Genomic DNA, 16,796 nt, shown 5'->3' on the forward strand with positions numbered 1-16,796 from the left:
CCGGAGGAAGCAAGGAAAGGGATAGCGGCAACGTGTCGGCTGGGTGACTCCGAACTGAAGGAGCTACATGCTATGCACCACTTGGGGGTGGATAGGACCCTGTATCTGGCGAAAATGATTGATGCTGACGTCACTAGGAGAAACGTCAAGAAAGTGGTCGCGAAATGTGACAGATGCCAGTCCATTGACCCCGCCCCGGGTGGGCATGAGCAGGGGAACCTCTCAGTAGAGTGCAACTGGAGGAGACTGGCTGTGGATGTGACGCACTACCGTCAGGAAATGTATCCCAGCATGGTCGACTGCGGGCCGGGCCGGCTGGCCATTTGGAGGGAGCTGAGGACAGGCATTGCCGATGAGATTGCCCGCATTCTGAACGGGATATTCTTGGAGAGGGGTCCCGTAGAAGAACTGCTAATGGACAACGGGGCGGCGTTTCGTTCGGAAGCGTTGGGAGAGATGCTTGACCGGTGGAAGGTGCGACGATTATTTAGAGCGGCGTATAGGCCGAGTGGCAACGGAATCGTTGAGAGGCACCATCAGACGATCAAGGCCATGGCTGAAAGGGGGCACATTTCGCCCCTGGAAGCGGTCTACTGGTACAACATGTCTCCCCAATCCGGACAAGCGGAAGAGTCTGTGCTGCACAGAGCGGTGTTCAAATATGAATGGAGGCATCCCAGTAAGACGCCGGAGTTCTGCGAGGAAGAGAAAGGACCCGCCGGCGTGAAAGTAGGGGAGGAAGTTTGGGTCAAGCCGCCGAAGGCACGCTGCACATCACAATGGGGCAGGGGAACAGTGACAGCGGTCAATTCCAGAAACAATGTATCTGTGGATGGAATGCCGCGTCACGTGCTGGACCTGCGCAGGATAGCCACTTCGTCGGATGAAGAGCGCGATGGAAACGAGCCACCTGGCTTGAGAAGATCTCGACGTGTAAGGCGCCCGCCCGGTTGGATGGCGGACTTCGAATTGGAGTAGGGGTGAACGTGATCTTTAAGATCAGGGTGGCGTGTGGTATGACGTCAGTGTCTGGGGAGGCTGACCGGAAGAGGAAAAAGGGCAGAGGGAGCCTCGATCGGGATTCGTGCCATTTTCGAACGGGGTCGCGGACAGGACAAGACGTGTCTAGTGACGGTCTAGGTTTGGGAGAAGCAGCTGCTATTCCTGGTGTTCTTTGGGTCAGGGCAAGCTTCAAGGATTGGATACCGCAAGACAGACTCGCAGTCGACGAAAGGAAAACCGAGGTAAGGCGATTACATCTACTCGTACGCACACACCACAGTTTCGACTTACGCTTGTGAGGACACTGGACTCATTTCATCGGCTAAAAATATATAACTGTAAATGCTTCTATTTTGTTTATTATTTGGTGGTGGTGGGGGGGGGGGGGTGAACGTAATATTCGTCATCAGCATGCAAAACTACATCTGTGTAGGAAATTTCAAACAATCCATTGAAATTTGAAAAATCTTCAAGTGGTGGGAAGACAACGAAAAAGACCTAACATCCATTCTACTTATTTTGTCATCCCACTGCGCATAAGTCATAGTGGATCTCCTTGGGATTCGAACCCATAATAGCAAGGCATGTAACTGAGCACCGCAAAGCAAGACTATCACCGGACGTCTTTTGATTGGCTGATTTACTGTTTCTTTTATCCAATCAAAACAATGCGAGAGTGAAAAGGAAAGAGAAGGAAAGTGGAGGCTGCGATAATTTCAAATTTCGAACTCGGGTCACGTTGTGTTTACATAAAACACCGACTAAACTTTGAGGTAAGTTTAAGTGATTTTGTACTTGAAGAGAAGGGTTTTGAATTTGTTTTCTTGTGGAAGTGGGTGAACTTTCACATTAAATAAGAAGTTGCTAAGTTGCATGATCGATAAGTGAGCCAAAGGGCTGAAAGGAGATCCTTATCGTTGCGGCCGTAAACTTGAAAGAAAATACCATGTAAATAAATAAATAAAACATAAATTCAAATGTTATTAAATTTTCAAAAATAAATAAAAGCAGTATTTCAATTGCATATATTTAATCAATTTACCTTTTTCTTTTCTTTGTTTGCATTTCCCGATATATGTAAGTGCATACAAAATGTATTTAGCAACATTAATTGATCAGATTATTTTTTTAGTTATCTTGAGGATGAGGTTACTGCTATAAACACGACGACAATTACTTATTAAACTCAAAATATCAGTTTTATAGTTACTTTCGGTACTATTAGTACCGAATAGTACTAAGTGAAATAAAAGGAAATTAAAACCGACTCGTGGTTTTGGCTCTGTACTATTTTTTACCGGTGCTGACAAAAGAAAAGGGTGAAGTTGGAAATAAGATACGCAGTATTTGGGTGTCCATTTGAAATAAAGTATATGAATCTAAAGTGTCAAAAGTTTGTGTATATCTTCAAATATGAGGGTTGAGTTTCCTATGATGGACCGGGGACTAAAGGTTATGTGAAGTTAACATAAAGCTGTGCCCTGTCTGTCATTTGGTAATTTGTAACGGGAAATATTAAAAGTTATTTCAATTTTAGTTATGGACTGAAAAAAAAAAAATAAAGAAGACAATCATCCTTTTGATCTAACAACGGGTCTTTCTGGACAATAATTTCCTGTAAGTAGTGAAGAAAATCCAATTTATGTGGGCGTCCTGATCCGAAGCTTGTTCAGCTGATGCAAAATTTCTAAAACATTTTTCCTCTGAAATTCCTTGGTTATCTTCTTTTATTTTCTTCTTTTTTTTTGTTTATCTTGTTTCAGTCATTTGACTGCGGCCATGCTGGGGCACCACCTTGAAATTTTAGTCGAATGTATCGACCCCAGTACTATAATTTATTAGTTTCTTTTGCATATTCTTAGTTTATGCATGTGTATGCAAATATAGTATTGATATATCCCATTTATGTTCATTAGAAATTAAATAAATAAAGAATTTTGACATGTACGAATATTTATTTCCCTTCACTGTATATATATAATAAATGGGAGATAGGAATTGCACCCGAGTCTATGCTACACCCTTCCTAACACCAACCACTTTACAGTGCATGCTGGGTGCCTTTAACGTAATGCCAGCACAACTGCTTTTTATGTGACACTGGAACAAGATTCTTGCAAGCCAATCCTGTTCAGCAGGGGATGTGACCTTAACACTTCTGCTATGGAGGATGGGTCTTCTTGAGTGCAGCAAGGCACCATGTATCTAGGTTCTTATCTAGTAATAATACCTTGTTGCAGGTGGGTATTGTCAAATGCATGTAAACTCCCAGTGAAATGACTGTACAAAAAGTTATTGGAACAAATTTGACACCTATATCCATGCGTTTGAAAACACACAGAGTATAAGGGTACTACTAAAGCAGAGTGGTCCCGAACGCGCAGTCGCGCGTCCGCGCTAGCTAGTCGTGAGTGGTCGATCCTATTATTTTTAAACTTCAAACTTCATTTGTTTTCTATTTTGATAAATTCTCTCTGTTGAAAATTATATTTTTATATTTTAAATAATTTGCAATTTCAGGAAATATGTTTTTATATTAAATTTGTGTTTTCTAATAAGGTGGACGAGTGATTTATTGATAGATAGATAGTAGATAGATATCAGTAAGGAAGTAAGCCAAAGTATCAACTCAAACCAGCAGGCAGACATACAGACGGACACAGCAACAGGCATGCAGGCAGACAGATACTTCACTAGCAGTGAGCACTTTCACTTCTGACAGCTAATAGCATGACAGTGCCGAAAACACATCTAAAAATTTACTTTCAAAGGCTTTGTTAGTGTTTTGCTGAATATAGGACAGGTGTGGTTGAAAAATTCACTTCACAAACACATGGTTTTGGGTTTGGTCCTACTGTGTGGCACCTTTAACAACTGTATTCTATTATAACCCTGGGTTAACCAAAGTATTGTGAGTGGATTTGGGAGACAAAAACTGAAAAAAAAACCTCATTTAATGTGTGTTTTTGTATCTCTTTGTCCTGACATTGTGTGCTAATTGCAAACAAACATTTCTGTGAAAATATATCTAGCCATTGTGCTACTTAAGTTTGCAGGATCATAGGAAATATTAATATACTTTAAAACAGGTGAGGGTTGTTGAGAGGGAGAGAATCTGGCTATAGAAAATCTCTCAGTGAATTCTGTCTGACTTTACCAGCATGAAAAAAGTGGTTAAGATGATAATAATGATGATGATTCTTTTATTTCAGTGTTTTCAAGTATGGCTCTGGAGTGTCAAAACTTAATTTGTTGGGTGTCAGTACAAGAGATATCAGCCCTTGGTAATGTTGTAAAAAGTGTACAATACAAAAATACAACACTGTCTCTTGGACGTGATGAATACAATGAGGTTATTCTGAAGTTGTTTGCTGGCAAACGAGATGTAACCTACATGTTGCGTAATATTCAAGTACATAAGAAGTTTTTTAAAGATGGCAAAGCCACCATTAAGATACTAGACCAAAGTCTTCAGCTGATGCTATCTAACTGCCCTCCAGATAAACTTGTTCTCTTCCTTAAGACAATGATGACTAAATTAGAATGCAAGAAAAAAAGTGGTTTCATTAGCAATCGAGAAAAAATAAAGACTGGTCTTAAAAGATCTTTTCAGGTAAGAATTTACTAATTTTATTGAAAATAAAGTTGCTAGAAATTGATGTATAACATAGTTTTGGGTATCTTTTACTTGTCTCATTAAGGTGTAGCCATGCTGGGGCACCACTATGAAAGGTTTTAGTTGAACAGTTCAACTGCAGGACTTATTTTTTTAGGCCTGGTACTTATTGTATTGGTGTCTTTTGCTGAAGTGCTAAATTATAGGGATGTAAAGACACCTACACCAATTGTCAAGTGGTGGTGGGACACACACACGCACACACACACACATACACACACACACACACACACACTCTCTCTCTCTCTCTCTCTCTCTCTCCCTCTCTCATATACAACAAGCTTCTTTCAGTTTCTGTCTACCAAATCCACTTACAAGGCTTTGGTCAGCCCAAGGCTATAGTAGAAGACACTTGCCCAAGGTGCCATGCAGTGGGACTGAACCCAGAACCATGTGGTTGGGAAGCAAGCTTCTTATCACACAGCCATACCTGTGTGTATATGTTAATTATTTGTAATTTATTGCAATACAATTTATCATAAATTCTTTAATGCTTAGATGGTAGAATTAATTTATCACCTGGTTTAACACCACCACTTCAGTTTTACAAGTAGAAATTAAGCAAGCCATTATTACCTCATTTCTCTTAACCATTCCTTTAATGCTTTTCCTTGCTAGCATGAGTTTGGATGACAATTTATTTGAGGCAGGTTTTTTTTTCAGCCACCTATGTCTCCTGCTGTCATTCCATACCTGTTTTCGGGTAAGGGATATCTTTATTACTTGGTTCTTTGAAAGTGCAGAGCAACCAGTCATAATATCAACATCAATACTGCTCCATAGAAGCAGTGACAAGCTTGAAATATATTAACATTCATGCACATAAACACCACACATACATATACAGGATAGGCTACTTGCAGTTTTTATCTATAAGATACTCTCACATGGCATTGGTCAGCCTGAAGTTATGGTAGAAGACACTTGAGGTGCCATACATTGGGATCCCAAAACCATGTAGTTGTGAAGTGAACTTCTTAAACAAGTAATGTGGTTGGAAAGCAAATTTCTTGCACGAATCTCTCCATGTTGAGAATTTAAATCTAGCAGAAGTTAGAACTACATTTCTTCTCATGCTTGTATCCATTTGAGGGAGATTGAGCTACTAGCACACCAATCTGTTTGAAACTGCCCCTGACTCTCTGATACAAATACATTTTTTATAAACGATCTAAAGTAAAATCTCTCATCAAAATTACACATTAATTTATATATCAACCTCTAGCTTAATGACGACAAATTTATTTCAATAAATACTTTATTTTCTAAATTAATTAGAGCAAAGCAGTGTAAATCAAAAGCAATATGGTAGCAAAAGGGCTCAGACTTTTTTCCTTAGCTTTCTGTTGTGTGGAAGTAGAACACCCCTATTAGTTGGCTCCTGATGGACTGTGCCACAATATAAATGGACATACAGGTGACACGTAAAAGCACCTACTACACTCTCTGAGTGGTTGGCGTTAGGAAGGGCATCCAGCTGTAGAAACTCTGCCAAATTTAGATTGGAGCCTGGTGTTGCCATCCGGTTTCACCAGTCCTCAGTCAAATCGTCCAACCCATGCTAGCATGGAAAGCGGACGTTAAACGATGATGATGATAGAGATTTCATTTACTGCCCTAACACAACACTTCCACATCACCTACATATCAGTAAAAGTACTAAGAAAGAAAGTGTTCTTGAATATGGAGTGACTCAATGTTTTGCTGCTGTAAATTCCATCTGATACAGTCTTTGCCACTACAAGCACAATCACAATCACCACCAAATCGCAGACATCTATAAAACCATCATGAAATATTATTTTTTCCATTCACTCAAGACAAAACACAAAAAAATTAATATTTAATTAGGGTGTGTGTGTTTTTTTTTCTTTTTTTAGGAAATCAGTCCATTGACCCTAAAAGATTTGAAATTTGCAAAAGGTCTCCCTATTAATGACAATGACAAATGTTTAGATTCAACGCCAAAATCAAAGAGGCAACATTGTGAAAGTGATAAAGAAAACCAACCACAGATGAAGCAGTATAGAGAGATCCAGCTTTCCAAGCAGAGAATATTACAGCCTTTTAAATTAACCAAAGAACAAAGGAAGGTTCTTGATATTGTTATTAATGGGGAGAATGTGTTCTTTACTGGTAGTGCTGGAACTGGTAAATCTTTTCTTCTCCGTAGAATTATTGGTAAGTTTATGTCATTGTTTAAAAACCATTTTGCATAAGTGCAGTCATGGTTTCATAGGAAGAAGCTTGCTTCCCAACCATGTAGTCCCAAGCTCAGTTCCACTGCATGACACCTTGGGCAAGTGTCTTCTACCACAGCTCTGGGGTAACCAAAGTCTTGTGAATGGATTTGATAAGCAAAAACTGAAAGAAGCCTGTTGTATGTATGTATAAATACATTATAAATGAATATCACTGTCATATAAGCAATGTCATTCATTTGTAGTCTTCCAGGAAAAGCATCTCTAGCCAAGGTAAAATATTACCTTCATTGTAGACAAGTGAGGGCTGGCGAAGGGCATCCAGTTGTAAAAAATCTGCCTCCAACACATACAAGTATGGAAAAGTAGGCATTAAATGATGATGATGGTAACAGCATGTTAATGTCAGAGTGTGGTTAGTTTGCTTCCTAACCACATGGTTTCAGATTCAGTCCAACTGCTTGGCACCTTGGGCAAGTATCTTCTAGTATAACTTCAGGTTGGCAGCCAAAGCTTTGTAAGTGGATTTGGTAAACAAAAACTTCACATGTGTTCACTGGTTTGCAAACAATAGCCTTGTCAGCTTGCAATCCACCATGAAAACATGTCTGGGATTCTCAACATGTCTTGACAAGTTGCATGATCTTTGCAAACAGAAAGCTCAGTCATACAGTGTTGTTTACTTCCAGTTCTCCAAGTAGATATTTCTAGGTTGTTTGTTCTTTGATGGATAAAAAGATTATTACCTTACTTTGAAACAAGTGGAAGGTGGTGAAAAGATAAGCATCCAGCTGTAGAAATCTCTGCTCCAACATATTCTTGTTTGACTCACACAAGCATGGAAAAGTAGATATTAAAACAATGGTGATGGTGGCAAAGTTTAAAATCCTGATATCTTTACTGCTCATAGTTTTTGAGTGATGGAGTAAAAGTAGAACCTGTCATTTTTGCTAAAGCCATGAAGACATTCAGTTGAGGAAGGTTTTATTTTGTGATATCTTTTCTATCAGTAATTATGGAAACTTCAAAAAAAAAAGTAAGCAAACTGCTTTTTCAGCCAAGCAGACTAAGCTAATTAGAAATAATAATGTATCTTTCCTAGAAGTAATGCCTATTACAGGATTCAAAACTTATGAACATTAAATGATGATGATGAATTGTGTAGCAGCTATGAAGCATGTCAAATACTCAACACCTTTACAGTGGATATACCTGTTCTAGTTTTTTTGAGAATGTCCACTTCTTTTAAGTAATTCTTTCACTGAGAATTGTTTACAGCTATTGTATTGAGTCAGAAGTTTTGTAATATTTTGGTAACCTATTTTCTTTATTTGTCAAGTTACAACAAAAACAGCCTAATATTCAAAATAGAGGCCATCATGCTACACTGTCAGACAGTGCAACACAATGACCTTACTTTTCTGCCAGTTGTTTGATCCCATACTGATACCTGTTCTTGTCCTTCATGGTGAAGAACTCTTTCACATGAGCACTGGAAACAAACAGTGGTTAAGCAAGGGCCAGCTTCCAGAACGTGTCACTAAACACTGGCGTTTTGAAGGCAAGGTGATGCATTGCATCTGGGGGAATTATGAGGGGATAATTCACTACGAATTTGTTCCGGATTGCTGAACCATCAATGCCAACCTGTACTCTGAACAGCTGGAGTGGATATGTGCCATTGTGTGGCAAAAATACCTGGCATTGGTTCACTGAAAGTGAGCTCTTTTGTAGCAAGACAATGCAAGACCTCCGGATGACCCAGAATAAACTCCAGGAACTTGATAGAATTGAACTGATGCCACACCCAGCATATAGTCCAGATCTAGCTCCCTCGGATTATTACTTGTTCCAATTCATGGCTCATTTCCTGCACTCACAGTGCAGGAGGTGGAAGCTTCAGTGAAGGAGTTCTTTGCCTTGAAGGACAAGAGCTGGTACCAATGTGGGATCAAAGAACTGGCAGAAAGATGGCTTCAGACGGTGCAACACAATGGCCTCTACTTTGAATATTAGGTTGCTTGTGTTGTAACTTCACAAATAAAGTAAAAATAGTTACCAATGTATTGTCAAAAAATGTAATTATTTCCTGAGTCCCAATGCTTAAACGAAATGTAAACCAATACTAAACCTGCTCCCTGTTGACTATGTTCTGTGAGGAAAATGTGTGGGTACACAGTAGATTTTAAAATTTTAAAATAAAACTTGTCAAAGGTGGATGAACTCTTTAAGAGTCAATGACACCCATATTGTAGGGAGGAGACGGGTACCACTAAGTTTAGTAAACTCAATGACATATTTGAATGGAGGTTATAACAATATTTAATTCCATACTAGATTGGTTAGGGCTTGCAAAGCCCCAGACTAAAAAGAGTGGGAAAGATTGGTAAATAAAACTCAAGTGTCTCAATAGCTGAGATGGGAACAATATGACTTGTCTTGACTTAATTCAAGGTTCTTATTGAACTTCTTAACAACTAGACTCCTCCATCAGAACATGTGGACTATGTGAGTGTATGTGAGAGGGAAGTTGTCAAGGTTCCTCTAGACATCTTTAATATATGGGCTCATCCATTAGAACATGTAAACATGTAGATTACATGGATATACATGAGTGTGTGCTTAGTTTAAGATTCTTTGAGATATCTTTAACACTGGATTCTTTCATTAGAATTTTGTATGTGTGTGTGTGCTTGTGCTTGTTTTGAAATTTCTCTTGCTCACACACTATCCAACAATTGAAGTATAGAAACACCAACTACAACACACTTAGTCATCTCTGAACCAAATTCTTTTACTCATGTCTCTGAAGAGAAACTGTTCTTTTTCACATGCAACAATAAAATGAAAGTATAAAAAGGAAAAACCTGCTGAATAAACAAACATTGCCTTACATTGTAGGTGCTCTGCCCCCAGATCACACATTTGCCACAGCAAGCACAGGTGTAGCTGCCTGCTATATAGGTGGAATTACTCTCCATGCCTTTGCTGGTAAAGTATCAGTGTTTCTTTACTCTTTTTATTTGTTTTTGTTGTGGTTATTGATTTCTGCTGCTGTAGTAATAGTAGTAGTAGTAGTAGAGCAGCCACAGATCAGTCCCTATCAAGCAATTCTATTTTTCATACATTTCTAAAAATGGTAGAGCGAACTCTGGGAGATATTTGACTGCTGTTTCTAAGAGGTTAAGCAATTATATATTGGTGATTTTTTTTTTTTTTTGTGAGGATAAGGATAAGGTAGGGTTGTTTATAAGTGAGTGTGTGGCAAAGTCAGTAGGACTGTTGGACAACCAGCCAAGAGCTTACTGGTTCATATCCTATCATCAGTATTATAATGTGTCATCAGCCAAAATATTTAGTTCTCCAATGGATTCAGTCTGCCTAACTATAGACACCACAGAGTAGTAAGCAGTAGTAGCTCTGCATAAATAACAAGTGCTTTATTAGCTTGGTTTCCTTCCGTTCAGCTTCTCCAGTTGGAGGGCATCGTGGTAGTGGTCAGAATAGGAACTGGACTAGTCTTATTTTTATGTGAGGTCAATAGGTATAATCTCCCATTGATGGATACCTCCAGTCATGGAGGCTCATGTAATTAACTTGATTGTACTCAGCATAGCTTGATCTCTCAACCTTCCATGTTGAGTCAGCAGTGATGTCATGGATGGATGGCTGTCAGAACACTCAGATACACCACAGGAAACAACTTCTACCCAGTGATAACTTGTTCATAGCTACCCAGATATCTATATGAGACAATGGTTGAGATATAATTATACGGTTACCTAATACAGGTTGCTCACTAACACACGTTCATAACACATGCTGCTTGAGCCAATGAAAGAGCCACTAAGTGGTTTCTTAGCTGCTAGACATAACAGCTGAATCTCTCTCAAATGGTACCTTCATCATTGGCTGTCCATCATAGGTCAATGTTGATGATTCTGTTCAGAAAAAAAAACCACTTTTGAACAGTGAATTAGGCAGTTGGCCCCCGCCCCCACTAGACTGCCTTTCTGGGCCTCCATGTCAAGTACCAAATAGTGTACAAGAGTGCAATGAGCATGGTTAACAATGAGGCTACGCTACAGTTGCAGCTCACTTGCAAGTTGATACCTAACTTTTGTCTGGTGGTGAAGATCGTTCACTTGGCCACAATAACCAGCAAATTGTTATTCTAGGACTCCTCAGCCTTGTCGGTTATCCAATGTCCTGTTGCTGATGTCTTTACCATATCCCTGTCATGGGAGGCTAAGGAGTTGCTAGTACTTGCCCAAGGTACCACCTCAGTCTATGGGCAGAAGGGGTGACATTTTCTCCTTTTTACAAATTGCCACTGATGTGGGTGCTGTACCATAACCTTCCTGTTTTAAATAAATAAAGACATACTGATAGTGTACTCTGAGATGTACTACATCTAAAAATATAATGGAATGGTCATTGCTGGAATATCTTACATTGTAGACTTGTTGAGTTAGATTTGATTTAGGACTTAACAGCAACACACATGCACACACACACACACACACATTTTGACCTTAACCAGCAGTTCATGACCTAAGGTCAATGAGCTGTGTTCAAAATTTTAAAAGGCTGCAGTGTATTAAATATATAATTTTTCAAGCAGGGCTCTAAGTAGTTAAGAAGTTTGCTCCGTAACCACATGGTTCCAGGTTCAGTCTCATTGCTTGGCACCTTGGGCAAGTGTTTTCTACTATTGCCCCAGACTGACCAAAGCCTTAGGATTTGGTAGATGGAAACTGAAAGAAGCTCATCAAGTGTATGTATGTATATGTGCATATGCATACATATATATGACAGAATTAGCAGTTTTAAAATATTACTGCTTTTGCTGTTCAGGATGTCCATAAATTACCTTCACAATTTGAAGTGTAAAAGTTGTAAAGGTAATTCATGGATACTCTATATTATAGTTATCAAAAGGGTTTTGGATTAGTAGAATTGGTAGAGCAGCTGACAAAATGCCAAATGAGGTTTAGTTATGTAAAGATATATCTCTTTATGTTCTGAGTTCAATTCCTGTTAGGGTTAAGTTTGACTATGATTCTTCCAGTGTTGATAAAATAAACCCTTGTCACATACTAAGTGTCAGTATAACCAACCATGCCTATCTCTGAAACTTGTATCCGTGTATGTTAGAAATCCTTATTATCAAATTGAGTATTGAAAGTTCAGCTCTGTAGAGAAAAACCCATTCAAGAACAGAAATCATTTACATCCTCCTCCTTTCTCTCAAATGTGGTTTTCAGCCAAAGTCAAATATGGTTTTTTTTTTCCTCATTATTGAATACCACAAAATGCCATCAAAAACTTTTCTGAATCCTTTCATGATTCTCCACCACACCTCTATACTCAAATGAGCAATAACAACATACTGTTTTTCATGTTTATCTTTCTGTTTATAGGAATTGGTTCTGGAAATGGTCCATTGGAACAATGTGTGCAACTAGCAAACAGACCATCTGTCAAACAGAACTGGATGAAATGTCATCATTTGATAATTGATGAAGTATCCATGGTACACAGAGATTACTTTGATAAATTAGAAGCAATAGCTCGGTGAGGAAATTTCTTTCTTTCTTGTTTGTTTTATATCTATTTTTCAATATCAGTACTCTAAGAAGGCCACATTAGGATGGTTAAAGCCAATAAAAAAATATATATGTGTATATATTTATATGTGTGTCTTTGTGTCTGGGTCTGGGACAACCAATCTTGGTGTGGTTATGTCCCCGTAACCAGCAGTTCAGCAAAAAAAAACAAAAAAACGATAGAATAAGTACTAGGCTTACAAAGAATAATTCCTGTGGTTGATTTCTGCGACTAAGAAAAACCCGTTAAGGTAATGCTCCAGCATGTCTGCAGTCAAATGACTGAAACAAGTAACAGCATAACAAACACACACACACACACACACACAGATCATAAGTGACCTATGGTCATAGATGTTGGGTAATAACTGGAAGTGTATGATTGTAAATATGAGCAGTCAAAATTGGATTCTTCCAAAGGATTTCTGGAGTAACATTATTCAACAGGGTGTGAAGCTCAGTGATCAGGGCATCTCATAACCCTCCCAGGAATAGTGGGCAGAGAAGATTAATGCATATATATAAAAGTACTCGGCCAAAAGTAAGCCATTGTACTTAGCCTTCATCGACCTGGAGAAAGCTTTCAACAGAGTTCTCTGCTCTGTTATATGGTGGTCTCTAAGGAAGTTAGGAGTAGAGGAGTGGCTTGTTAGATTTGTACAAGCCATGTACAGTGGTGCTGTCACTAAGGTGAGAGTCATCCATGAATACAGTGATGAATTTAGTGTACAGGTAGGGGTTCACCAGGGCTTAGTTCTCAGCCCACTTGTATTCATTATAGTCCTCCAGGTCATAACAGAGGAATTCAAAACTGGGTGCCCATGTATTTTCTGTCTCTACCCGTTTGAAAATACTTTGATGTTTATATCAGAATATATTGTTAAAATGTGATTCTTTACTCCTCCATTGCAGGTTAATTCGCAGAAATGACAAACCATTTGGTGGCATTCAAGTCATTGTCTGTGGAGATTTCTTGCAGTTGCCTCCTGTTACCAAGAAAGCCGATAAAAAGAAATTTTGCTTCCAGGTCAGATAGTTTTCAGTCAAATTTTTGAGTTTTTGAGGTGAATTTGTTATCAGTCAGGTTGCAAGATTAGATCATGTTCTGTCTCATAATACTTACCTCAAATGGCCCAATCTGTCTAGTTGTATGCAGGTACCACTTTGGGTTATAATTCACCACTAGATGTAGGAGTAATAGCACTTTAAAGTTGACAGAAATTCATGAGAAAATTTATGTATGATAAACTGGCTCCCTATCTGGAACACGATGTAACACTTGTCTGTTTAATGATGCAAAACGATGCAACTTAGTTCCAGCTTATGTGTTGGAAAAAGATAACAAAAAGCCGAAATTCAAAGAGGGTTACATGTTACCGATAACTGTAGACTAAATATACTTCACAGATGTGATGTTTTAGTGAAGGAGGAGTTTCTTTATTAAAATAGTAAATCTGCAAAAAACAATGGTTTCAAGTTCAATCTTACTGTATGGCACCTTAGGCAAATGTCTTCTAATGTAGTTCCAGGCCAACTCAAGTCCTGTAAATTGATTTGGTAGACAGTGAGTAGAGAGTATTTTAACAAAAATAGTATTGACAATTACTTCAAGGTTTTGGCCGGCTAAGCCATCACCATCATCATCGTTTAACGTCAATGCACTATAGTACAAGAGGTGGACTATGTACCTGTTGTGATTTAGCTATCTATGGTCTGATGATGTTTCAGAGTGCAGTTCTTTCTTCAGATATTCTTGGATGGAGTCACTGCTGTAATATAGATTATAGAAGCGATTCCATCTAGGAATGTCTGAGGATGGAGTTGTGTTCCGAAGTATCATTGGATTATAGATGGCTAAATTGCAGCAGGTGTATAGTCCATTTTTTTGTGATATAGTGCATTGTTGTGCCATTCAAAACTTTTTATTCTTTATATATATATATATATATATACATGTACATGTACATCGTTGCCAGTGCCACTGGACTGGCTCCTGTGCAGGTGGCACGTAAAAAACACCATTTTGAACGTGGCCATTGCCAATACCGTGAGACTGGCCCTCGTGCCGGTGGCACGTAAAAGCACCCACTACACTCTCGGAGTGGTTGGCGTTAGGGAGAGCATCCAACTGTAGAAGCTCTGCCAGATCAGATTGGAGCCTGGTGTAGCCATCCGGTTCACCAGTCCTCAGTCAAATCGTCCAACCTATGCTAGCATGGAAAGCGGACGTTAAACGATGATGATATACATACATATATATATATATATATATACACACATACACATATATACATATACATCATTATCATCATCGTTTAATGTCTGCTTTCCATGCTAATTTTTACCAAGTAGTTCGGTATGTAAAAAACCATTATCGGTAAAGAACTTATACAAAAAGTTCTTTTAAAAATTATTAATTATTAATTTATTAATAAATTAATAATCCTTTACCCTATATCTGTAATGATTATTCACTCCCTGATAGTAAACCGTAGATTTTCTGCGGTATTGCTTGTGACGCACATGGTGATTCTTGAGGATGGATATGGACTGACTCGTATATATAAATTCGGAAATGCTGCTTTTCTTATGTGATGCACGATGTTGCCTGGTTGAGCATACATGGTTTTTGCCAGCATTTTCAAATTTATAACCTAGAATATCATACTGATGACGGAAATGAATTTTTTCACTATTCTGATCCAGAAACGCGTCTATGATTGACTAAGACTGGTTAGTTTCGATATTTTTTCTTCTTGCTTTGCCTTTGTGAGTTACAAGTATTGCTATCTGCTGGAGATTTATTTTAGTAGTAGAATTAGCATTTTAACTGCTATTTCTAAATTTCGGTATGAAGCAACTGTTGCTGATCCCTTAATTATGTGTATATGCATATATATATATATATATATATACACACACACACATGTATGCATGTATACATATATATATATATATATATATATATATATATATATATGGGAGTCACGTGTTACAATCTCCTTGTCTTGGCATCTCATAATAATGGTAAATGCACAGCACTTTTATACAGATGATGTCCTTCATCTCCAGTCTTCTTTGAGAACATGGAAAAGTATTACTTTACTCCTTACCTCAGAGCAGTATTATCTTACTTAAAAATAGGTGAGGGCTGGCAACAAGAAGGGCGTCCAGCCATAGAAAATATTCCTTAGTGAATTCCATCCAACTTGTACAAGCATGGAAAAGTGTATTTGAAAACAATGATGATTGTATAAATTTATTGAACATCAACCCGCAGCCTTCTGACTCATAGCTATCTATCACCTGCACTCATACGGACATGTCTTCTGTCTCTTGTTAGATCATCCTACCAGTGTTTTACTCTCATTTGATGCAACAGCTGTAGGCTGGAAGAGGCCTCATGGCAGGCCCTGCATCAGATGGCTGGATGTAATTGGGGAAGATTTCCAGAGGTCAACGTCACCTTGGAGGATGCAGAGGGGCTGGCATGGGAATGTCAGCAATGGGGAACACTGGTGGAACTGGTTGGTTCTACACATGATGACACCTCCGGGACCACTAACTTGAAATGTCTCCAGCCTCATCAAGCAAGAGCATGAAGCCAAACCAAGCCGCATATGTAAAAATATTACCAATTAATTAAAATATGCTTCTTAACTGGAGACTTAACTATTTGACTCATTGTCTGGCTTGTGATTTATTTCTCCTTCTTTCTTCACTTCTTTCCCAGTCACCTGCCTGGCGGAAATGTATCAACGTTAATCTAGAACTCACAGAAATCAAACGACAAGATGATCCAAAATTTATTGACATTCTTCAGAATATCAGGAAAGGATTGTAAGTTGCTGTAATCGTAGTTGTTATTGTTGTTGTTTAACCCTAGGTCATCTCTGATTGTCCCAACCTATGATTAATGATATTCCAGCCATGAGCATCTTGTCTTTTTCTATATCTAGAACCACATTATCTAATATGTCTGTATCCATTTTTCATGATTGTTGTATGTGATTTTAGGGAGATCTGACCACTGTTTCTAGCAAGAGGAATGACTGCATAGAGACACCTTCAATGGAATGATAAGGAAAGATAATAGTGGCAGTGGTGGTGGTGGTGTATCATAGTCAGTGGAATGCTAGACAAATACGCTGCAGTATTTAGCTAAGCTTTGTTTTGAATTCAAAACTTTGCCTTTCTTCATCCAGAAATCTATAAAATAAATACCAGTCATATACTGTGGTCAATTAAATTAATTGTTGCTTTCCCACTACTTCCCTACAGTATTTCTGTCCTTTGGTATCTATGTTA

At 38.5% G+C, this 16,796-nt stretch overlaps 1 protein-coding gene across 3 annotated transcripts in view; it reads left to right on the forward strand.

The window, feature by feature from the left end:
- The window catches only part of LOC106872404 (ATP-dependent DNA helicase PIF1), a 43,079-nt gene that overhangs the window by 5,682 nt on the left and 20,601 nt on the right, over positions 1–16,796 (forward strand). Inside the window, exons 1-7 of one of the 3 annotated variants that reach the window (XM_089356752.1) lie at positions 1,659–1,775; positions 4,215–4,615; positions 6,559–6,859; positions 9,781–9,870; positions 12,303–12,456; positions 13,401–13,515; positions 16,222–16,328. In XM_089356752.1, coding sequence (XP_089212878.1) covers positions 4,226–4,615; positions 6,559–6,859; positions 9,781–9,870; positions 12,303–12,456; positions 13,401–13,515; positions 16,222–16,328 — 1,157 coding nt within the window. In that variant the 5' untranslated portion in view covers positions 1,659–1,775; positions 4,215–4,225. Of the gene's footprint in view, positions 1–1,658; positions 1,776–1,829; positions 1,951–4,214; positions 4,616–6,558; positions 6,860–9,780; positions 9,871–12,302; positions 12,457–13,400; positions 13,516–16,221; positions 16,329–16,796 lie in introns of those variants that run through there. The other 2 variants (XM_089356754.1, XM_089356753.1) reach the window with 2 other exon arrangements.

Source organism: Octopus bimaculoides, chromosome 8 (genome assembly GCF_046866305.1).
Source record: "Octopus bimaculoides isolate indiv1 chromosome 8, ASM4686630v1, whole genome shotgun sequence".
NCBI classification, from domain to species: Eukaryota; Metazoa; Mollusca; class Cephalopoda; order Octopoda; family Octopodidae; genus Octopus; species Octopus bimaculoides.